We start from the raw sequence: 25809 nt of genomic DNA, 5'->3' as shown, positions 1-25809 counted from the left end.
CCAGTTGGATGGCCCTGGAAATGTTACTGAATTTCTCTGATCTTCTTGAAAAATACAGAGGATGCTTGCTGCACTACCACAGGAAACAAAGACACGAGTATCCAGCACTTGGTATATAATAAGCATCAAGAGCCAGTAGTCTTAGGCATTATTATCAGGCTGGTACCCCAGAAGCTGCTGCCAGCACCCTTCTCTTTTGCCCAGAGAGACAGATGAACTACTCTGAAATAGCACTGAATGACAGACAGATCTAGGGACCCCACAGGGAATCTCCAGGTAACCCCACACATCCTCATGTCCTCAAGTCTGCAAATACTTTCTAGCAGCCACATTTTTAAAATGTGAAAAGAAGAAAATTTGAGATTATATATTTCATGTGTATTTAATTTATATTGGATAGATCAAAGATATTTTTTTCAATATGAGTGTTTTCCCACACCTAATGGCAGACCTGAATTTGGCCCAGCCACGATTTGATTCAGTGCTCAATGACCTCAAGTGGCTACCAGGACTACAGTTGACAGCCCAGGTCTAAAAGGGGCTGGGTGTGCCCTTCCCTCCTGGGAGAGAGGAGGCTCAAGTGTGGTAGAAGGAGGAGCCTGGGCTTGTGTTTACGATAATTCCCTCCCCCAGGGATACCAATCATGTTTTATGCAATAACCCCTGCCAGAGATGAAGAAAAGAAAAAGAAAGGCAAATTACCAAGAAAATAAATGGTTTAATTTTTTAACTCTCCACATCAGATTGATTAGTAATAATGGACAACCACATAGAAAACATATTCTTTATTTAAAACAACAAATAAACAAAACAAAACCCTCCAGCTTTGATTTGGGGCCATCAAGGACGAAGAGATTCAGAGGCCAAACAGGACATGAGGATACGTGGGGTTACCTGGAGATTTCCTGTGGGGTCCCTAGGCCCAGAGAACCATGGCAGATATGAGCCGGGGGGACTCTAGTGATCTGGGAAGGCCCTAGTGTCACAGACCGCTGGGCTCACCCTGCATTCAGAGTTGAGATGTGGACTTGGGTGTGAAAGATGGTACTTACAGCTTGAAGAAAAAAGCCCAGTCACGGGGAAACAGAAGGAAAAACAGAAGGAAACAGGAGGAGACAGGAGGACATACTGAAAAAAACACCTTGTCCTCCGCCCACCTCTTGCTGGTGACAAAGAAAATACCTGAGGTTTTAAAAACAATATGACTTTGGAATATAGTAAATAAATTTAAAAAAATACATAACAAAAAACATCCTTGCTAGAGATCCTTAAAACAAAAAGAGTCTAAAACTTTTCAGAAAAAAAAAAAATGTGTGGTCCATTCTGAAAATGGGACTGGACTTGCTAACTGTGTGGTTCTTTCTTGCCTGAAGAATCCCCATTTGCTTAAATGGCACTTGAAAAGACAGACATAAGATGACATTTGGATAGACGCCACTTTCTACAAGGAGAAAAGAGCTGGTCTCAGTGGTATAGAGTCTTGTGGGAGCCAAGAATAAAGAAAATTCTACAGCCAGATTTCCTTATTTGAGTCTCAGTCTGTAGAAAGTTTGACATCCCAGATGAAGAACAAAAGCAAACGGCAAACCAATATAGGAAAAGGTCATTCTGAACATTTTAACCTGAAATGAGAAAGCAGAGACAAGGAAAAGACAAGGAACCAATTCTAAGGTACTCAAGTTCCAAATACACAAATCCATTCCTATTTGTTTCATTATCTTTTTCTTTTTCCAACAAGTTGGAGAAAACATGCAGAAATAATGGCCACGGATGGAGCTGACTTCATTCTTCACAGGGCCAAGCTTGAACAAGGCACAGCTCCCTGGTGTTGAAAAGGGCGGGGTTCTCCATCAATGATGTGGGTATCCAACACCACAGGCCTGCCCTCCTGCTGAAGAATACTCCCTGGTCATCTAAAAATGACCCAAACCCTCTGACAGAGCAGTAGAGTATTTTGAAAACTTATTATTTAAAAAAAAAAAAAAAAAAAAAAAAACTTCGTTATTTTTCTAAACCTTCTTGGTGGCTTCAGAATCAAGTGATCATTTCATGTAAATTTGTTTCTTTTCTAGACGCAAGGTATAGTTTTAATACAATCTTTAATCTGGTCTGAAAAACATACTTCAGTATTCGATGACTTGTAACAGTATGCGCATGTAAACGGATGTTCTATATTGTTCGTTTGTTTCACCTGCCAGGAAAGACATCCACCAGTACTTAAACCCCCTTCCCTCAGCTAGTCGCCTGGTTACCAGTTTAACCCAACACTGGGCAAAAAAGAGTATGCAGAAGTCAACACAACACACATCCTGACCAGTTTACAAGCATCAACAGCAGTTTAGAAGCAGGAAATAAATAGAAACATCAACCACAAAAGGTCATCACTCATTCTAGATTTAAAGTGTCCTTTAGGCTTCCTACTTGGCTCAACCCCAGATAACCCACATGTTTGCCCTGCCCCCAGTGAAGGCTCTTAAGAGGGAGCACGTCTCTCTGCACTTCTACATGGGTGGGTGTGGGCTCCAGCACAAGGAATGGACATTTCCAAAGTGTAAAAACATAAAACAACATACACACACACATACAAAAAAAAAAAAAATACCACAAAATAACCGTGGGCCCATGACCTCAAACTGAAAGCTGCAGGTCAGCCAAGGTGAGAGGAGCCATCATGGTGAAATCCTGTTCCTCCTGTTTCTGCAGAACTGGGTTCAGCACAGTCAAGAGAGAGTCTCAAAATGGGAAGACATAACAAAGACCATTTCTCTGTTGCAGCCTGGTGGGCTCTAGATAGTTCTCGTTGAGGCAATGAGAAGTGGTGGGGCCTTTGCATTTTTCACCACCCAAACATTCAGCTTGGGCAGGGCACAAACTCTGCCCACCTGGAGCCCTGGTGTAGTGTCACTGTCCTTGTGTTCTTCGTTCTGACCCTCTCAACAGGATGCGACGAGGTCAGGGCTCTGTGATTTCCAGCTGGTAAACTGTGAGTCTTCTTTTCCTGCCCATCTTTATCAGGAACCTTTCCGCTCTGAGAAAACAAGCAAGGCCTCTCCAAGTCCACCAAGCAGGAGGCTGCAAACAATGGCATGAGGTTAGCTTCTCACTCCTTGCAGATCACCCAAGCTGCCTGGCACCCACACAGAACAGAACAGGGGACACCTCCTTTGGTCTGGGAGTGCAATTCTCATACCAGCCCAGACTGCCTTCCTTCTAGCTGGAGTCCAGGACTCACCTGCCACTTGGGGGCAAACCTCCGATACAGCGAGGGAGGTGAGGGGGCTGGAAGACCAGCTTTAACACCTTCCCTCAGGGAAGGCAATGGTGTGTCCTGCTCCTCCTGACCAGCTCGGGCTCCCTGGAGGAAGCACACTAGATACAAAGGCTTCCCACAGAGCCCTCAGGGGCTTTTTGCTAAAGAGGGCTGATGGCTATGAAATGATGCAGGGGTCCATAGTCTGATCACTGGTAAGGGGATACACTGTGAATCTTTGCATTTCATTTAGACTAACAGAACATTGAAAGGTGAGCATACAAATGGGGAATCATGAATTTTCCACCAGAAAGAAATATGGTCAGTGATTTGAAAATGAAGTAGTGTGAGGATGAAAGACAGTGAGGGAAAAAAAAAAGAGTTGAATATTTTAACATGCCTAAAACTTAATACTTCCAAAGGTCTCTCCATTTTCTATTTTAAACTTCTCAGTAGACAATCTGGTGTCTGTCTGAATCCCCTGTCATTCTGGGCATTGGGCGGGGCCATCACCAAGGGATTATGACAGTCGGTCCCTGAGGGTGAAAGACTCTACAGAGGAGCCAACCACCCTTTCAGAAGAGGTGCTTTTCTTCCCTTCATCTCTATCCACACACCAGTCCTCTTGTGTACTCATACACAACACACACACACACACACACACACACTCTGATGACAACACCTTCATATTTCTTTTTTTAATATTTATTTTTTAGTTGTGGGCACAATACCTTTATTTCACTTATTTATTTTTATGTGGTGCTGAGGATCGAACCCAGGGTCTGGCACATGCAAGGCGAGCGCTCCATTGCTGAGCCACAACCCCAGCCCAACACCTTCATATTTCTAACATGTTTGGGATGCTGAATATATCAAACACATGCAGGCTACTCACAGTACAGTCCCAGTAAAAAATGTCAGCTATGTGGGTGACTCTGATATCAAGGTAACTTGCACAATTTTACACTTCTAATACAAGAATGAGTTGACTATGGGTGAGAATGTAAACACAGTCAACTTAGGGTCAGGCCAACCTGAGTTCAAGTTTTGGCTCAGGCATTTATTATCTATGTCGTCTTATTAAGCCTCACTTCTTCCATCTGGACCACAGAAGCTGACCATTTCTAAAAGCTTCTGTGAGGCTTAGAAATAATATGCCTGAAGCAATCACCGCTGTGCTTGGCAACCATGGGCAATCAATAAATTATGAGAATAATAAGAGAATTTTTCTAATCAATTCTGTTTCCAGAAAAGCAATCCCTTTCCGTGGATCTCACAGCAGACCGGCCACCCAACCTGAAGATGTCTAGTGATGGACATGTCCCATTGTGTAAGCCAGCCTGTCACACTGGCGAGGAGCTCTGACACCAAACAAGTGTGTCTCTAGGGAGGCACTGGGTTGGCCCTGATTGAGACATGACTCTGCCTCACACTGAACACAGCTGCATCTTATAACCTCACCTGTGAGTCTAAGTCCTACTTTCTGAAGCAAGAGATGATAAATCTATTCCTTCGTCACCCTGGTGATTGGGAAGATCCCCTGAGCCATCAGGGCCCCCTCTCTCGACAAGGGCAGAGTGCATGCGGGTTAAGGAGCCAGTCACTGAGAGAGGGGTACAAGGGTGCTGCCCACTGGAACAACAGAGGGACAATGGAGATGAGGGGGCAGGGAAGATGAGCACTGAGTTATCTTAAGCTCCAAGTGGCAATGTAATCACTTCTTTCTGACTGAAATCAAATTATAAATACTGAGAATCCATCAATTCCATTGAACTCACGATTGTGTGCCTGGAGTCAGTATCTGTGTTATGAATCAAATACTCCTCTGAGGACTTCACTCATCTACAGACATCATTTATAGGTTACTTTCTGGGAGAAACTGTGGTCCGAGTTCCAAAAGACCCTATTTTGAAACACAACCCACATGTGAAGTTGGGAACCTGCTTGTCCCTTGTCTAGTTCAGGACCCCAGAAACTGGGACGGGGAGCTCTGTGGTCTTTTCTCTTTGGAGAAGAGATAACAGGAAAGCAGAAGCCGTTCTCAGCCCACGCAGGCTTTCCTTCCAAAGACTAGGCTTTTCCTTTGAAGCAGATCTTCTGTTTCTCCTCAGTAGCCCCTTAGGATGGCCTGCGGCATCTCAAGTCCCCAGGCAAGTAGAGAGTCCTTGCAATCGGATGCGAAGGCTGTGTGCAGCTTGCAGGGGTTTGGATGGCTTTTATTTCTGCAAATGTAACTGGGGGCTCAGTGTTTTATACACTTCCCACTAATCCTCCTAATCACCAGGGAGAAGACCGGGGCAGGCTGGCCCTCTGCCACCTGTCCTCCCACAGCCCGAGAACAATGCTGGAGTGTAACAACCCCATTTCATCCCTTTGGCAGAGTTACTTTACAAAACACCCAAGGAGCTTAGCAAGTGCAAAAATGAAAACAACCTCGCTTCGTTCACTGTGAAGCGAGCCAGGGAGGCCAGCTTTGATGTTGCTTTCTAAACGGCAGGAGAAGTGGACACGGGGTCCCGGATTCTTAATAGCATTACAACTATTTAAGCCAGAGCTTGACTGAACTGTTTGCAAATTTTATAATCCTCGTCATTCCTGAAACGAACACACTTCATGTAGCTAAGGCATAAACATCTGACATGTGGCCAGGAATAGCCACCACGAGCTGCTCTTTCAGGGGGCTATTTCAGCCCCTCCCCAGCCCTTCTCTCTTCTCCTATGGGGTACCAAGGGCCTCATCTCAATTTTACATCTATATTGTGGTTATTCAGTTGATTCCTATTGAACCCAACAGACTGGATGGAGACCGTATCGTTTGCTTGGCTGCAGGCCCAGCACCTAATGTGGCACCCAATAAATATTTATTCAGCAAATGATTGAATTATACTGGTTCTCCCAAATCCCATTTCTATTCCAAACTACTTTGCTTTTTCTCTCTTCCTTACTAAAATGTATCTGACTAATGTCCCATTCCCTCCGGGACTCAGTGAGTGACAGTTTATAATCTGATAAATTATGAGAAAACCTGAGATTAGGTAATGAGCAATAATGATTGAGAAAGCTCTACTTAGTATTTTTAAAGAGGAGGTTTTAATTTTTTTTTAATGTACCTTTATTTTGTTTATTTAGTTTTATGCGGTGCTGGGGATCAAACCCAGTGCCTCACATGTGCAAGGCAAGCGCTCTACCACTAAGCTACAATCCCAGCCCTCAAATTCTTAATTCAAATGGGAAATTGATAAATGTCAGACACCATGATTCTAATGGTATTTTGGTATGTGTTGGGGAAGCCCTTCTTGCCCCTAAATTCATTCTTCCTATGCAAAAGAGGTCCCCTAAAATCAAAGGGATGGGACATCTTTACTCCAAGATGATTTAAGATTATTTTTAAAAGATGCTTAGTGTTGGTGAAAAAGTTTGCTTTAGGATGGAGTTTGAGCAATCTTCATGACTGGCACGCAGGTTCAATGAATAATGGGAGGAGGAGGGGGAAAAAAGGAGAAAAATTGTTTGTGGAATCCTTAGAATAAACACTTGGCATTTCCATTCTCGCCTTGTACCTAAACCATTCCAAAGACAAGGGTGACCTTCCTGGTCTAGAAAAGGGGGTTTAGAGAAGAGTCTCCACAACTAATTCTACTTGACAGGGATACTGCTACCACGTCAGAATATTTCCCTCTTGTATGTGAGAACCTCTTTTGCTGAAAGTTTAAAATAGAGGAAATCATTATTGATATATGCCATAAAACTGTTAATTAAAAACCAAATGATTAAATATAATCTCGATGTTTAAATTACTGAGCTTGAACTAGATTGTTTTTATAATTAAAAACATGATAAATGGCTGGACAAGAACAGTTGCTTTTAATTAAAGACTGAAAATTGACCCACATGGGTTCCTTAGGCTGGAAACTATTCTTGGATACAATACGTATTCATTCAGCATGTACTTGGTGCTAGACTAGAGATATAAAGGTACACGAAAACCAGCCCTTCTGCTACAGTTGCTTGCAGCCTTGTGGGCAAAATAAGTGTGCACACCTAGCTGTCACTCAGCACCACCAGTGCTTCCAGAGCCAGACCCAGAGTGGGCGAGAGGTGCTACTAAGGACTTGACCCCTGAGCTGATCCAAATCTCTAATTAAGAGATGTGCAAATTTTGCAATTTGCTGAAATTTCAAATGGCATTTTTCCCACTCATTTCCATGAATCTTGAGATCAACGATTCCCAAGGGGGGGTGATTTTACTTCCCCAGGGAGCATGTCACAATGTCTAGACATTTTCCATTACGATTGAGGAGGTATTATTAGCATTTAGTGGGTTGAGGTTCAGCTTCGCTGCTAGACCTCCTACAAGGCACAGGACAGCGTCCCCACAACAAAGAATCATCTAGCCCCAAATACCAGTGGTCTACAGAGTGAGAAACTCAACTTTAGACGGCCTATTTTGTGCAACTAAGCTGCTATCCACCCAAGAAAGTGGATAATGACCTGTGTGGGACCCTTGCCAGAGTCAGGGATTAAGTTTACCTCTGTAGCCTCAGAGCCTAGCCCTGCATTTGTGTGGCATGAATGAACATCCAAAAGACTGGATACAGGATGTCAGCTGGAGCAGGTCCTTGGCCCCCAGGGGTGGTGAAGGCTGTGCAGAACTGGAGAGCACCTGGCCACATGCAAGGGCAGCTCTGTCTACTCCAGCAATGCTCCTATGAGCAAGAGCAGGCCCACATTAACTAACAGCTGTTCCACATTTTCAAAAGAATCTGGAAGGCTGGACTGGTATAAGAAAATCACCCAATTTCTAAATGTCGATGACTAAGTCAAAATTTGAAAAGCAAAACACAAGAAACTATAACTGTATAGGCAAATGCAGTAGGTTTTTAAAAAAAATAGGTTGTCGCCCCTGCCTTGTGTGACTTCTGATGGGTCTAAACTCCCACACCACAATGATCAGCCCATCCCTCCAAAGACCTGAGAGATGGTCACTTAACCACACCTGAACACGCCCAGTGCAGACACAATACAACTAGCTCTCTCCATGGCAGAAATGTGAATTACAGTCTGACACGCCGCTTCTGGTGGTTCACTTTGTGGTAGGAAAATTCTTTGAGGCTGAAAACACACCATTCTTAACCTCAAGAGTTTAAAAAAAAAAAAAATCAGGAAATTCCAAAGTCAAGGTTCCTTTTACAATAATCACACATGCTGCTTCCTTGATTTGGATACACACAGCATTTCTTTCCATTTTGTTTGGGGCATACCCTCAAGTTCACAGGATGTGAAACAGTCTAGAGACACAGCCTCTTGCAGACTAGAGCCTCTTTAATATCCCGACTTAGCATTTCCTGGTCGCTGGTGAACTGTCTAACTCTTGTTTCTCACGCTCAGTTCAACACCTGTGTTTTTCTGGTTCATTCTGAAATTCTTTACAAAATATGATTGATTGAAGTATTATGTGTAAGAAAATCAAGAATTTAGACTAAGCCTGGTGCTGTGGTGCATGCCTATAATCCCAGCAACTCAGGAGGCTGAGGCAGGGGGATCATAAGTTCAAGGATAGCCTGGGCAACTTAGTGAGACCCTGTCAAAATTAAAAAAAAAAAAACAAAAACAAAAAGAGCTTGGGATGTAGTTCAGTGGTTAGGGCCCCTGGGTTCAATCTCCATTACCAAAAATCAAAACAAAACACCACCATGACAAATACCATGAAGGTTAAGGATACAGAAATTTGGAGAAGAGATTTAAGAATGTCCCAGGAGGCAAATGTTTTCTCCCTTGGCTGTTGGGTTTGGGACATCAACCAGCCCACCATTTAATGTCATTTCTTTCCAAGTTAAGTGTAGAAGAAGAAAGAGGGAGCATGGATTAGTGGCTGATCCATAGCCCCAGCTTAAACTACTGAGTCTCACCATTGGCACCTCCGCCCTTTTTTGCCTGGGTGACAGGGGCTAAGTCCTCCTATCCCTTGGTCTACATAAGCCTCTCTCTTTTGCATGAGGTTCAGATTCAAGCTAGTTCAGGCCTTTCTTCCAAGTACTCCTGTCTTCTCTCCCTCCTTCAGTCCTCATGCTCACTGGGCATTCAAACAGCTGTTATTCTACCATCCCATACATGAAGCTTTTGATTTTCCTTTTCATTGAATGCCCCTTGAGGGATGGATGATGTTTTATGCTTTTTAATGGTTTCCATATATGTTGCAGACAGCAGTCACACAATAAATACATTGATTGATGGAATCATAGCTATCATATTCAAATTAAAATAAAAGATGATGAGAGTTTTGTCCTAAAAATGCTACCCTGGACATTTTTTTTGTTGTTGTTGTTTCCTGATTCAGCCCCTAAGCAAGAATCAGAACTGTCTTGGCTTCAGTCATGATCCCTCTGTTTTGCTGTTAAATTATCTATATATCCCATATCACTGCTACAGTTTGGATGAGTGATCTCATGGGCCCACATGCTGAAGTCCTGGCTGCCATTCTGGGGTGCTATTGGGAGGTGATGGGACCTGTAGGAGAGGGGGCCTAGTGGGAGGAAGTGAGGTCATCAGGGATGTGTCCTTGAATGGGACTGTGGGCTCCAGTCCCTTCCTCTTTCTCTCTTTGCTTCCCAGTTGCCATGAGGTGAGCATCTCCCACCAACATATTCTCCTCACCATGATGTCCTGTGTCTTTATAGGCCCCAAAGCAATGGACCCAAGCAACTGTGAACTGAAACCTCAAAACCCATGAGCCAAAATAAACCTTTTCTCCTTGTTAGCTGATTGATTCTGGTATTTGTTATAGTAACACCACCACTTGGGTGGGAAGAGGAACATCTAAGCCAACTTCCCTCATCCCTCCCTTATGAGATTCTACCTGGTACACTGTCTATACTGAAGGCAAGTCTGTGGTGCTTTTTAAATCAGTTCTAGAAAGTTATGGGGCTTTGGACACACAGAGCTCTGGGTTTGAATCCTGGTCTAATCATCTTATGGCTACAGTATCTTGAACTTCAGTTTCTTCATCTTTTGAATATGGAAAATTTGAAGGATTGTTGTAAAAGCGGGAAAAAAAAGTAAGGTAAAATGTTGAGAGCATAGTATTTGCTCAATAAATATTTAGTTGTTATTAAGAGGAAGAGGAGGGGAGAAGAGGAGGAGGAGGAGGAGGAGGAGGAGGAGGAGGAAGGTACAGGAGCATTTCCTAATTTTTCTTTTTGGGGCAGAAAATGCCCCCCATTAGTGGCTCCTGAGAGAAGTCTGGAATCACTTTTCTTAGTGCTGTGAACCAAAATACTCATTTCTGTTAGTGTGGGATGGTTTAGATATGGCCTTGCCTTGGGCAGGGGAATGAGCATTTCTGGACACCACAGAGGCAGCAATTTCTTACTTTAAAGAACAGTTCCTGGCACATATTAGGCATGGGTAAATATCTATTTATTGAATAAGCCTTCCCAGGCCAAGGCCACACGAGATTCAAGTTCATCTCTTAGACTTACCCATCATGGTATTCCACAGGGCCACCAGTCCTGCCCCTCACTCTTCTCCCACAGGAATCTCCTACTGATGTTTAAAAATAACACTGCTGTTTCAGTGGCTTCGATAGCACCCAAAGCATCATTCAAGAAGCCTGAGAGAAACCAGGATGCCATGGGTACACCTAGGTACCAGCACCAGCTCCTACCAAGCAGCACTGTGGTCTTGAGTCATGTATGAGAGTGATATATTCACTCTTCTGATTGTCAATTTACATATCAGTAAAGTCTTCTTTAACACAAAAGCTTTTACTAATATAAGACTTACATTAGGATGGACACGTACACCCAATACATACTCTTTCTTCCACATTTGAGCAAAAATTAGTATCCTGTTGAAAGTCAAACAACAAATTTGCATTTCCTTTCATTGCATAAGACTTACCATCCCACAATTGGACTGGTCAGGGTCACATCAAACAGTAATACTGATAGTACAGCTGTGACCACCTGCAGAAAGAATTGCAACAAAAGATCACCAGAGCAGCAGGACTCTGGGAACCCCCAGAATCATTTCTCACAAGCTTACATCATATTATTTCACACCCCTTGACATGAGCCATGTCTTTCCATTTTGTGTCCTTTTCCCCCACACACCTCCTAGTCCCCAGCATTTAGTGTGGCCTCTGAGCAAAGCGTTTGGAAAATGCTAAATCCTAGTCTGATTTGGAGGTGAACAAAAAAAAAAAAAAAAGGCGCACAGCCAACGTTCCTCATCTCACAAAAGGAGGATATTAACTATATTCATTTCCATCTTGCCTCACATATGGAATTCATCTCCAAGTTAAGGCTGCTCACTACCCTGTTCCCGAACACACATGTATCTGTCAATCTGCCTTGTCCATAGCACCATCGCTCTCTGCCACCTCTCCCAGTTCCATCTTTCCGGCCCATTATGCATTCTAAGATACCAGGAGCTTCCCAGGGAAGAGAGCAGTTAAATCATTAATTATCTGCAAGTATCAGAAGCCAAAAGAGAGAAGAGGTATCCCCACACCTCTCAGAGCTATAAATTCCAGAAAAGTCTCTTAGGAATGGCAGTTGTAGGACCCAGACTCCAGAGGTGCTTCTGAGCAACTGGCACAGAGATTGTGTGTGAACCAATGATCCAACCTTGTCCACACTCAGAACAACTGCTTAAGACAAGCTGCTTCTTGCCTCCAGAATTCTGTATTCTGCAGGTCAAAACAGGTCCCATGAAGAAGGTGATCCTGAAGATCTGCTTTCTTGCTGTAAGAGGAGGTGGGAAGCAGGCCGTGTTGGAATGAGGGTCATTCATGCTGGAGACCCTAGGAAATGTCAACTACCCATCCCCCATGAGACTTTATATGCTGCCCTAGAGGCCTCTTTAGGTCTCATGGATGGGAACAAGGCAAGAAGCAGATGGCCAGAAGGAGGGAGCAGGTCTGATGAACCATCTCCTTACCCACTTAACATCTTTCATTTAGCATCTTAGAAAGAAGTTTGGAACCAGAAACCCAAACCCTTCTGTATGTAAACTTTGTGACATTTTGAAACTTTCTGATTTACCTGTTTGCCTCACATTCTAAGTTTTTTGCAAACTTTATTTTCTCCACTGCTTTGCAGCAAAATCCTGGACCACCAGAAAAGATCTAGGTACCATTTTCATGGACAAGAAAGTAGAAACCAGCTGGGTGCATTAGTGCATGCCTGTAATCCCTGTGGCTCAGGAGGCTGAGACAGCAGAATTGCAAGTTCAAAGCCAGGCTCAGCAACTTAGCAAGGCCCTAAGCAAGTCAGTGAGACCCTGTCTCTAAATAAAATACAAATTAGGGCTGGGGATGTGGCTCAGTGGTCGAGTGCCCCTGAGTTCAATCCCTGGTACCCAGAAAAAAGAAAAAAATAAAGAAAGAAAGTAGAAACCAGATCAGAGGGACAACTGCAAAGTGGGACAAAAGGAAAGATTTCTCAAAGTGGGAAGTGAGTGGTGGGGTTTTTCCCCCCTTAAAGGACACGATGAATGACAGCTGTCCCTCATTCCTCCTTCTTCTTCTTTTTAAAAATACAACATTTCACTTAGGACATGTGCATCTATGGTCATAAGTGAGGCAGGGCTAACACTGTGTTACCTTGCAATGTAGTCATCTGGTTTTACAAACAAGGCGACACTAAAGCACAAGAGTGAGTCCACCTGCTTCACTGTCTTCCTATAAAGGATAAAGCATTCTTGAACATGAAAGTTGACCCTAATTCCAAGGCCCCTGGACCTGGAGATTCTAGTTGTGGTAGCCGTTAAGAGCCCAGTCAAGTCTTTTATTGTGTCTTAAAAGTTTTCCATGTATACGGTTTCCAAAAATGTATCTCATCTAGTTTCCCAATAGATTAGCATTTAGCCATTTGGAGACATGATTTTATAGTGTGTGTGTGTGCCTGCTTTCATTATGTTCCTTTCTATTTTTATTGTCATTTTTTTCTTTCTTGTTTTTCCTTCCTTGATCTTGACCCAAATTAACTACCTTGTAATCTCTCTTTCCTTTTGCAACCTCTTGGACATTTCCTGGAATGGTGCTAATTGAGATGCACTTCTTGGCACTGAGGGGAAGAGCGCAGCCTACTGCTGGATGTCAACGTGGTGGCAATGTGGTGTAAGGGAACGCTTCTCTACATCTGTGAGGGCCCCCCGGCCACTTCTATTTCTTCACCACTATTGTCATTCCTTTGTCCATTTTTATCATCTACATGAGGCCCTTTTTTGCTCAGTTTCTCTCCTTTTTTCAGTTTTCTCCTTTTTACCTCTTTCAGCCTGGGAAAAAGGGACACCTCCCTTGTTCTGCCACACCCACAGCTTGGGGCTGGTGCCTCTGTCCCACAGGAGCTCCTTCAGCCTAGGAGGATTCCGGGCAGCTGTGACACAGGCCGCTGGCCTGCTTCTTCCTATTAACGGCACCATTTGCCAACAAAAACACATCTTCAAATTTTCAAACCAGTCCTGACTTGCAAACAAGATTGGTTTTGGTAAACCACGCTGGTGCCTGCACCATCTGCTCCTTCCTGGAAATGTTTGTGTAGCCTCCCGCCTTTCTCCTGAGCCATGTTCTAAAACTTCTTGGACATTTTTCTCTTTCAATGAGTGAGTCTGCTGCTGGCTGAGATGCTCAATGAAAGTCTTAGAAATAGGTGTGTCTTATTTTTGTCACAAATGTACAGTGAAGTTGTTTTCCTGGCAGAGCCACCAGGCACTTGGGCGTGCCACTCTTTCAGGAAGAACTGTCAGTTGCTTAGGCTTCTCCACTTGGCTCTCCTTTCCCCACCAGCCCTGACAGTCAGCTCTCCTTTTAGGGGCAATTTCTTTCTTTTTCTTCTTCTCTCTTTTGCACAGAGTTGCTGTAGTTTTACCAGTTCACAAAAGCCAATTCTTTTTTTTTTTTTTAAAGAGAGAGTGAGAGAGGGGAGAGAGACAGAGAGAGAATTTTTTTAATATTTATTTTTTAGTTCTCGGCGGACACAACATCTTTGTTGGTATGTGGTGCTGAGGATCGAACCCGGGCCGCACGCATGCCAGGCGAGCGCGCTACCACTTGAGCCACATCCCCAGCCCCAAAAAAAAGCCAATTCTTAAGAAAGGGCATGCAGCAGGTAGCCATGCCTCTGAGCAAGGTCGACACTGGGCAGCTGGGCAGCCTGGCTTACCCACTAAGAGAATTGCTTCCGCACATCAGCCTCACCTCGTGTGAGGTTCAAATTCATGGCTCAGCAAAATGGCAGATTTCTGTGCACCATGAGCCTTCATTGGCCTAACCCAAAGTGCCATTGTTAACAATTTGGTCACATCAATGGTCTACTCCATTTCTAATTCCACCAGGGAGGAAAGAGAAGCCAGGAGAAGCTGAGTGGTCCAAGTCTAGGTGCAGAATGTTTCACACAAAGTCACCAAGGGGCAGAACCTCAGAGAGGTGGAAGGGACAGCCTTCTTTCATAAGTAGGAAGACTGTGGCCCAGAGATGGTGACTTGCTCCAGGAACTCTACTGGTTTGCAACAGCAAGGGGTAGAACAAAGTCCTTGACCCCTAGGTTAACCTTTTCTTATAGCCAGGAGCACAAGAAAGGGCTCACACAAGCTCCACGCTGCTTAAAAGGGAAGAACCCACTGAAAGTAGAAGCTCAAAACGGTATTTGCACATCTGTGTTCATAACAGCATTATGTACAACAATCAGATGCAACCCAAGTGTCCACTGAGGGCTGGACAGGCAGAATGTGGTACAGACATCTGACAGGATATGATTCAGCCAGAGAGAGAAAGGAGATTCTGAAATGTTACCAAATGGATGAACCCTGAAGACACTGTGCTAAGTGAAATAAGCCAGTCACAGAAAGACAAAAACTGCTTCCACTTATATGAGGTACTTAGTCATCCAACTCAGATAAACTCACGAAGTTAAAGTTTGGGAAAAAGACAAATTTATGGAGATGGGTAATAGTTGCACAACAATATAATGCTGATGAACTGTCCATTTAAAAATGGTTAAGAGGTAAAACCTATATTTATTTTAACACACACACACACAGACACACACACACACACAGAGAATCTACTTCCTTCTCTCTGCCTGAATTCTTAATTCTTACTCACTCCCCCAACTCTGCCCTACTAAATCTCAAGGCTCCTCTCTAGGCTCCTCTGAAATAAGGACTCTTCAGAATTGCTATGGTTTATCCCCTGAGCTCAGTTGGAAATTTAACCCCCAAAGTCACATGTCAATAGCAGCAAGAGGGTGGAAACAACTACAGTGTTTAGAGGTGGGGCCTTTGGGAAGTAGTTAGGAGTAGATAAGGTCATTAAGGTGGGAACCCATGACTATAATCCTGATGGCTCTATACAAAGAGGGAGAGAGACCAGATATAAACATGCATATTCCCCATCTGTTGCCATCTGATGCCTTGTGCCTTCTTGGGACTCTGCCAGCAAGAAGTTCAGCACTAGAACTACTGATGCCAGTGCAATGCCCTTGAACCTTCAAAACTATGAGCTAAATAAATGGTTTTTTTCTTTACTTGCCTCAGGTATTTTGTTATAGTAACAAAAAATGGGTCCACTAGGAACCTTTCCCAAGTGCCCTGTTGCTTGACCTGTTCTCCCCTGAGCATTTGTTCTCCCTGCCTCACAAACTGCCTACAGTTTTGTCTCTTTGTCAATGATGTGTTTACAAGTTGATCTCTCCTCTTCAGTCTGTGAACTTGAGGTCAAAGACATTAAACCATCCCAGTCTGGAGCTCAGTTGGCATCTAGTAAGGAAGGAAAGACTGAGAGCCATTGCTGATCTCTCAGTCACCCACACAAGAAACAGGCACAGTACTTTTGCTTGTTAGGAGGGTCAGCTCTGAGGGAGTTCAAGAGCTTGAAAACTTATAATTTGCTCTGAAACATATGTAGAAGCATTTCATTTCAACCCAGAAACAAAATTTCTTCTTATTTGGGGGAAAAAAAACTTTAAACAGAGAGGTCAAATAGGAAGAGTCTATTTTTTCCTATTAGAAATACCTTGGGGTATTGGAATACCTTGGGAGCTTAAAAAGGAGTGAGTGTGTGTGTGTGTGTGTGTGTGTGTGTGTGTGTGTGTGTGTGAAGAGCATAACTTTAATTCCTAATTTCCAGCTCCTTGAAGGCAAGGTCACCAAATGCCAAATGGATCACAGAGCAGTACCAAGAACATGTAAGCACAGAACTGATCCCAGCCTTCATTTCTCTGTCTAGATCCCAAGAGCTTCACTACCTCCTCCACCAGTATTTGCCAAACACTGGTTGCAGGAATGTATTGATTTTGATATTTGTTTGTCTTGGGGGCTTCCTGATTGTCTCAGTTCATTTTCTGCTATAATAGAACATCATTGATGAGGCAATTAATAAAGAACAGAGATCCATTTGCTAAGATTCTGGAGGCTGGGTGGTCTAAGAGCATGGCAGTGGCTTCTGGATAGGGCCTTTATGGTGTGTCACAACTCATAGAAGGGCAACAGAGCATGTGCAAGACAGAGAGAAGAAACTGGGCTGAGCTCGACTGTTTTTTTAAATTTTTTATTTTTTAGTTGTAGTTGGACACAATACCTTTATTTCACTTTTCTATTTTTATGTGGCGCTGAGGATCAAACCCAGCATGGACCAGGTGAGTGCTCTACCACTGAGCCACAACCCCAGCCTCTCAACTATTTTTAATCAGGAAACTATTTCCAAGACAACAGCTTTAATTCTTTAATGACAGAGCTCTTGTGATTTAATCATCTCTCGAAGGCTGCCACCTGTTAATACTGTTATGATGGCAATTAAGTTTCAACATGAGTTTGGAGGGGACAAGCAAACCACAGCACTGAATGATCATCTGATTAGAGTACAAGGTCTCAAACAGGACCCTTTAGGGAGGAGCACTAAGGTTGGAACCACAGAAGGAGCCCTCAACCATTCCATACTCTCTCACTGCACCCCAGTCACCCAGGGCCACCCCATCCACAGGATGGGACCCTGCTTTTATCCTGACTCCAGAGTTATACCAGGTTCCCTCTTAGCATTCCACACTTCACTCTGGTCTCCAATCTGGGAAGGGAGCTTTCCAGCCTGCCTGGCTCTGGCCAGTCCTTGTCCTCTTGACTACAGCCTTGACTTACACTGGAGTCATAGAACTGGTCTTCCAGAAGGGCTGATCAATGATGATTGGTGTCCTATTGTACCAATCAACCCTTTCATCCAAGCAACAGACATCAATCCCAGTGAATCTCACTCCATGATGATGGCACAAGACCAAGCTCCCCACATTTCCGAGCTGACAATCAGGTCCTAGATGTTATGGACCCTACTGCATTGAGCTTACCCTGAGAATCCATGAAGGGCTGGAACCCCTTTGAAATCTCCCACCACCTTCAATGAAATAATATTGCCCCATGCACTAGACACAACAAATTTAACTTTGTCCTCCAAAAATGTCAATAAAAGCATAAATATTTAAAACAAAACAAGACAAAAAAAAAAAAAAAGCCTTTAAAATGACTAAAGTCTGCCCCTAAAAAAGGCTTCAAGTTACTCTTGGAACTCACCATTCAAAAGACATTAAGAAATAACCATTATTGTTCTTGCTTTTAAAAAGCATTTTAAAACATGCAGATTTTTCCTAAAGAAGAGTCAAATCGTCTGAGGCCTGTGTCCTCCACACACTCAGACCTGAAAAATAAACACCAGAACCTGCCCCTCACCGAGCAATGCCAACCACAGCAGAACTCAACGCCACGTGCCGACTGCAGGGCTTTGAACTTCCTGGCTTTGTCAACGGATGTCATAACCTCTGTGTTATTTAAACAGATTTTGGTATTTAAAGTGGATCAGATTTGTTTTTTAAACATTCATTTCAATCCTGAGACAAATTTTCTGTTTAAGGGAAATAAGGGGGAGGAGGAGAGAGTGTTAGTGGGAACCTGCCAGATAGTGAGGCATCTGTGGGAGAATGAGAGAGGCAGGATTACTTTTTAGTATTTTTTAAAGTACCTATGACTCTTAAGTACATATGACACACGTAAGACCATCCATTGTCCGTTCCTTCAGAATCAGTTAAGTCACGCACCCCCCTGTTAAGCTGGTTGTCATTTTTTCAAACACAGCTTCATAGTGTCATCTTGCCTTCACTCAGCGAGTTCTCCCTGCCTGGAATAATTTCACAGGCCCGTCCACACGATTCCTACTCACAGCTCCAAAGTCCATCCCTAGAAAACTTTTCCTGACCTGAACTCCATTTACACACATGAATGGATCGGGCACACCCCACCTCCCTACTTCACATGCCAAACTCCACTGAAATGTGTGGTCTCTTGAATCAGGCTGTGCTCTTCAGCTTTGAATGTCCAGGGGCTAACAACAGAGACCTGGTGTGATGTGCACCTGTTAGATTTTATACAACTGCACTAGACATCGGTGGTGATCTAGTGGTAATATAACCTCTGCGATCACAATATTGTTTGTTTAACTCTCTTTTCACATCTGAAGGACAACTGGCCCTGAGAACTTGACAACCACAGGGACACTCTCTCTGCCCTTCCCCATTGATCAATGACCTCCACAGGACTAGAAAGAGCTCCACAGAAACGATCTGAGACTGGATCTCTCTGGTTCCAAGTCCAAACAAGCCAGGGAAGGTTCTCATTGGGTCCAGGGGCAGTTGGCTGACTATGACTGGAGAGGCAGAATAATCTAAGAATACAGAAGATCATTCTTCAACTTCAAGGCTGGAGCACAGGAAGGAACATTTCCCCAGAAGAAGGTATGGAAAGCGCTGGTGCACAGAACAATAGATATCTTCTATCTGTCATGCAAAGTGTGGTCCCAGACAAGCTGCACCATTATTAACAGGGAGTTTGGAGGACTGCAGAAGCTCAGAGTCTAACCTAGACCTACTAACAGCCACTGCATTGGACCTTCAATTTCAGCAACATGGCACAAGACCTATTTTCTCAGCCTGCTATGTGAATGCCCGGCCATATCTTCATGAACAGTGAACTTGCTCTCTCACAGACCACGGAGCTGGAAGTTTGTGTGGACAGTCTTGGAGTCCAGGTAGAAAACTCACATATGAATGTTACTAATCCAGCCTTCCTTTTAGATAACTGAGGAAATCTAATGTAAAGTTTATAGTTGGAGACCTGGCTTTTACTTCTAGTATCCAAGGAACTAGTCCATATCCATGAGATAGAAACCGCAGCTAAGGCTGAGAACTCTATTTGGCATTATTCAAATATTCAATTAACTCTTATTATCCATCTGGTGATTTATTACCATGATCAGTATAATTATGTATCGCCTCATTTAAAACATATGAACCATTAGTTTTGTCAGGCTTCAGAAAAACATTTATTGTAAGCACAATGGGACTGAGAACACAGAAGAGGGACAAAAGAGATTAGGCTTATGTGAAGGCAAGATAAATTTTAATCCAGGAAAAATCTTAGGTGACTTTTACCAAACTCCAACATCTTATGGGAGAAGAAATAGGAGAGAAAAAAATTTTAAAAAATGTAATGTGAGTATCTAGGTCATGGAAGAAAATAACCAGAATGAGGACATAAAATATTCCAGACATCAGCCTTCACAGTGCCACATGTGTGATCTCATGAGATCCCCACGACATGGCTGCACAGGAGGGTGCTTAACCCATTTTCACAGATGAAAACATCAAAGCTCACAAGGGTAAATATCTTGCTCAGAGTACATAGTTACAAGGGGAGAGTTGGGACTAAAGTCAAGTTCCCCTGAGTCCTATGCCAAGCCTCCTTCCCACCCCTATGTTGACCCTCCAGGGCAGCTTTGCTAAGCCCTGGAGATGTCAGTGTGGCTCAGTGGTTCTCAACTTTGACTCCATATCCAGACTTTTGTGAGAAGTTAAAATACAAATAACTCACTAATATTCTGTTGCATGTCAATCAAATAGAAATTTGTTAGAGACCCTGGTATGGATGGTTTTTAGACGCTCTCCTTGTAATAAATAGGGTCAAATCTCCCAATTATTGATAGATCACTAGTTGGAGTAAAAATATCCATAAAATTGTCAAAAATCACAGGACCACTTTATAACATTGATGAAATAAGCCAGAACACGGTCAAACAAGACCCCATCATCACTAACTGCATCATCACTGTGACTGTCATTAACTATGCCTTTTTACATTTCCCACCAGCAGTGTATGCAGGTTCCAATTTCTTCCCATTCTTGTTATTACCTTTTTTTTTTTTTTTTTGGTCATCATAATAAAGTGATATCTCATGTGGTTTTGCCTTGCATTTCCCCGATGACTAGTGATTTGAGTACTTTTTCATGGACTTGTTGGCCATCTTTTCATGGACTTTTTCATCTTCTTCAAAGAACTGTCTAGATCCTTTGCCCCTCAAAAAATTGGGTTATCTTTTATTATGAGGTATAAGAATTTTTTACAAATTCTAGATACAAGTCTTACATCAGATATATGATTTGTTTGAGCTTATCCTTTACAGTTCAAAAGTTCTTAATTTTAATGAAGTTCAATTGAACTACTTCTATTTTGTGTGTGTGTGGGGGGGGATGGTGCTGGGGATTGAATCCAGGGCCTTGTGCATGCTAGGCTACCACTCCACCAACTAAGCAATATTCCTAGACCCTTGAACTAGTTTTTGTTATGCTTTTTGGTGTCATGGTCACATTTTAAGTAACAAAGAACTCTAAATCACTTCATCCAACATCTTAACGTACATTATGCATTCATCATAGTTAGGTTTTCCATTTTATAGAAAAGTTATTCTCTTGTAACATCGATATTCTATTCTAGAACATGATCGATCCAAAATATGCATGACTGCATTTGATTTATAATGATTTAAATCTGAGGTTTTGTGACTCAATAGAAATCTGAGAATAAGGAGATCAAACAAGCAAAAGAGTCTAGAAAAATCTTCCATACTAATTCTCCAAATATTTTCATGGTAATTTTGAAGAGGTTGGTAACAAGTTCTTTAAAGTAGAAACAGAGGAATGGAGTAGAGAGATGATCCAATCTCTCCCCTTATTTTGTTAGCACTTTAAAGATGTCATTTCCTTGCATATTGGTGCTCATAGTTTAGTTAAAAAGTCAGCCTTCCAAAGCTTATGGTTGCTTCCTCAATTTAAAATAATTTCTTTTTTCCTCTACTTGATTTTAAGATTTTCTCTTTATATCTGATTTTCAACAGTTTGACTAGGATATGCTTAATTATGGTTTTGGGGGGCTTTTTTGTTTTGTTTTTTAATACTATGTTTGGGGTTTGGTGAGCTTCTTGAAGCTGTGGGTTGATGTGTTGCAATACTTTTGGAAAATTCTCAGTTATTATCCCTTCAAATATTGCTTCTGCTCAACCTCTTCCTACTGTTCTTCTGGAACTCCAATTGAACATATATTAGGGGCTGAGGTTGTAGCTCAGCAGTAGAGCACTTGCCTAGCATGTGTGAGGCACTGGGTTCAATCCTCAGCACCACATAAAAATAAATAAAGTAAAGGTATACAAAATGGAAGTGTTATATATATATATATATATATATATATATATATATATATATATATTATATATATATAACACTTCCATTTATATATATATATATATATATATATATATATATATATATATATATATATAAAGTGTGTGTGTGTGTGTGTGTGTGTGTGTGTGTGTGTGGCTCTTTTAAGTATTTACCCCATGTCTCTTGTACATTGTTCTAAGCTTTCGATTATTTTTTTCCTCTGTGCTTTACTCTAAGTATTGCTATTGACCTTGAGTTCACTAATCCTGCTACATTGTATCCAGAACTGCTCTTAGATCTAACCCATCTATTAATTTCAGTTTTATAACTTATTTATTACAGATTCCAATTTTGCATTGAAATTCTCTCCACATTTTGTCCATATTTTCCTCTTTTCTTTAACGCAATATCCAGTCATTGTAAAGTTATTGCTAATTCCAATGTGTGGCTCATTTGTGGGTTTGTTTCTATGATTTCTCCCATTTGATTTTCAGACACATTTTCCTGTCTATTTTTCACATGTCTATATCTTTAATCGTGTGCTGGACACTGTGTATAAAAGAACTATGGAGACTAGATGACACCTTCTACTAGCAAGTTTTTCCTCGAATAGGAGATGGCCTCAATGCACTCAGGGACTGAGACTCAGACATGGGTTGCAGCTTTAGTAACTTAGTCCACTTTTACTTTATCTAGACTCTCAGGTGTGATCTTCCCAAAGTTGTGTTTAAGAGCTTGATGGATCTCTGTCTCCTCATTCATGAAAGTTCTGCCATTCAAAGGCTTTTTTTTTTTTTTTAGTATTTATTTTTTAGTTGTAGTTGAACTCAATATCTTTATTTTATTTATATTTATGTGGTGCTGAGGATTGAAGCCAGGGCCTTGCACGTGCAAAGCGAGCACTCTACCGCTGAGCCCCAACCCCAACCCCATTCAAAGGTTTTGACCTTAGCTATTTAGCCTTCCATCCCAGGCAGGTTCAAAATCTGGAAACTGTCTTTAGCACATGACACACATTTGTCTCAAGCCCTTCCTTCTAGCAGGACTTTGTCTCCTACACACCCCAAGATTATGAGAGTTTTCTGTTTGCCTTTCTGAGTCAGCCTGCAATCTCTCCACTGCCCCAGAACTCAGCAACCACCTCATGAGAAAACTGGAGTTCCCCCAGTTTCCAAACCCATCAAGCCGGTTCCATAGGAGTGCTAAAAACTCTGCTCGTTTCTCCTTCCCTGAGAATATCTCTTCCTCTTGGACAAAGCCACATCCTTAGTTCACAGCCAGAAAGAGCAAATATTCTCCCTCCTTCCCCACCCCCACCTGCGTGACTCAGTATAGTTAAGGTGGGCTTCTTTTCACTCTGGAAATCTACTTAATTTCACTCTTATTGCTTTCTACCATTTCCTTAAAAATTCAGTTTTTGCAATTTATTTGTTTTTCCCCAGTTGTTTCTGTTGTTGCAAACAAGGTACGACACCCTCAAGTGGAAGGTTTCCCTTTATTAAGTACAAGTGAAAACAGACCCAGAGAGATCTGAGCATCTGATTTTCAGGCCAGGCCTGACCAACTGCTATCTCCCTGGAGCTGCTGAATGCCAGGGTGCGGCAAGGAGGGGAAGATTTGTGTAGTTTGTTCTGAATCTCTTTCTGATTACTGACATCTATTCATCATTACAATTTTAATTAACTTTAAAAAAAATCACAGTATGGAATTATACACCAGCTTTCTTTCTTTCTTTCTTTCTCTTCAGACATGTGTGACGACCATGGCAGTTTGGAGGCAAGAGGGATATTCAGTTCCTTTTCCTCTTGATTCCATTTCTGCCCACGGGGAAGGAACTCTTCTGACTCCACTTCCATCCTTCTCTTTCAACTTCACTCCGAGGTGAAGAACTGTTCATTTGACTGTGTACATTTGTCAAGATCATTATACTAGTTAGTGGGATTCCAGAGTTGTAAAGGTGGGAACCCACACTCCATGTGGTCTCTTTTCTCTCAAATCCATGCAATAATACTCTCTTGACTCTCCACCTCTGTGGGTTGGGTTTGGGGGAGGAGAATGGAAAGCAAGCATCACCTCCCGCAGGGCGCAGAAAGCTGGATGTCTCTCAGCCATGGGTGAGTTGGTGTTATTTTTAACCCAACTTTGTTTGCCACTTGCCGACTATTCCTTGTCCATATGTTCTCTTGGTCTACATTCCAAGAAGGGAGGAAGAGTGGGTAGTAGAATTCAAGCACCAAAACCCTGATCTTTTGGGTTTCTTTCCCCAGTGCTAAGGATCACACCCAGCACATACGAGGCAAGTGCTCTACCACTGAGCAACACCTGAACCCTGAACTCTATAACACAGGCAGACCTTCAGAGACCTCCACTGAGTTGAGTGTCCAGCATTTCCTTTTGGTACCCACATTTCTTGGCATATTAATGAGTCTGCTGAAATGGTGTTTCATGGTACCTTTGGAGAGCTTCTTCCCTCTCTTTTTTGGGTGGTTGGCTTCAGTGCATTCTAAGATACCTGATTAGGCTAATTATTTTACTACTGTAATTTTTTTCAAATAGAGGGGGACTACAAGTTGACTAACTATTGTTTATTCTTTTCTAAGTATAAGTTAAATAACATATATATAAACACACACATATATATACATGTATACATATACACATACATACATATATGCATGTATCCACAAACCCTAAAGTCCTGACAGTTCTGACCATACAATTCTCACCTCTTACTGCAAAATGTCAGTGTGTCATTTGTGAACCCATATATGTATGTGTGTACATGCATAATTTTTTGTGGTACTGGGGATTGAACTCAGGGCCTTGTTCATGCTATATTCCAACCCTTACAGATACATTTAGAACATCCAGTTGTACAAGACAAATGGAGAATTTGAGACTATTCTATTTCCCCCAAACTCCATTCAGCAACAGCCTGGTGTGAAATCTTAGAATAATTCTTCATTCTAGTACTTTTCATTTTCTTGGTTTCACTTTCCTCAGTAAATGTTCACACCTACTATCAGACTTATTTGCAGAAAGATGGACTTCTGCCAGTTATTCTTTTTTTTTCTTGAATTTTTAATATTTATTTTTTAGTTTTCGGCGGACACAACATCTTTGTTGGTATGTGGTGCTAAGGATCGAACCCGGGTCGCACGCATGCCAGGCGAGCGCGCTACCGCTTGAGCCACATCCCCAGCCCATGCCAGTTATTCTTGAAACTTCTGTCCTGCTGATTAAAAAGTTCTACCAGACTTCCAAGTTCAGGGTTACTCTGTGTTGCTGGCAAGGAAGGGCATGTGGCTAAGGTATTTTTATTTTCTAGTTACTTTGATTCAATCAAAGTATAAATCTAATCTTTGCAGACTACTTTTAGAAATAAGGTAAATTTAAACTCAAACAAGCTTTAACTAAAAGCACCATAATTATACTTACCCAAGGCCATGGAGATTTTTTTTTCAATCTTCTTTTGCTATAACTTTAACTTCCATTCAGGTCATTGTTCTACTTTGCCATAACAGAGGTAAAATAATTGATGTGCCAAAAGATATACCTTAACACTTTGGTGCCCAATACCTCCTTGCAATGTTCAAAGATAAGAAACATGATGTCCATCTGGTAAAACCCCTTCACTGCTTGTGATGGATTCACCACCTTTCTTTCTTTCTTTTAAAAATATTTTTTAGTTGTACATGGACACAGTATCTTTATTTTGTTTATTTACTTTTATGTGGTGCTGAGGATCAAACCCAGTGCCTCGAACCTGGGAGGTAAGCACTTTACTGCTGAGCCACACCCCAGCCACCCTAGCCATCTTTCTTTAGCCCAGTAATTCCTCAAGGAGCATCAGCTGGAAGAAGTGAGCCCTCTGCCTGATATGAAAGGCTGAACCCTGACTCCAAATTGGGGTCTAAAGGATGACAATGAGAACTCCCTGGAAACATACAAGGCTTGTACAAAACTCAGTCACGAGCCAAATTCCACTCGAGGGACTGACACAAACCAAAAAGACCTGACAGTTCT

The 25809-nt window shown here is 42.3% G+C and overlaps 1 protein-coding gene across 1 annotated transcript in view; it reads right to left on the bottom strand.

The window, feature by feature from the left end:
- Positions 1–2938: 2938 nt before the first annotated feature.
- Positions 2939–25809, bottom strand: part of Slc35d4 (solute carrier family 35 member D4) — a 116958-nt gene continuing 94087 nt past the window's right edge. The window contains exons 14-15 of the mRNA XM_026388070.2: positions 11150–11214; positions 2939–3072 (exon numbers count right to left, since the gene is read on the bottom strand). Coding sequence (XP_026243855.2) covers positions 3012–3072; positions 11150–11214 — 126 coding nt within the window. The 3' untranslated portion in view covers positions 2939–3011. The remainder of the gene's footprint in view (positions 3073–11149; positions 11215–25809) is intronic.

Source organism: Urocitellus parryii, chromosome 13 (assembly GCF_045843805.1).
Source record: "Urocitellus parryii isolate mUroPar1 chromosome 13, mUroPar1.hap1, whole genome shotgun sequence".
NCBI classification, from domain to species: domain Eukaryota; kingdom Metazoa; phylum Chordata; class Mammalia; order Rodentia; family Sciuridae; genus Urocitellus; species Urocitellus parryii.
This window is presented reverse-complemented; position numbering and strand designations above follow the sequence as displayed.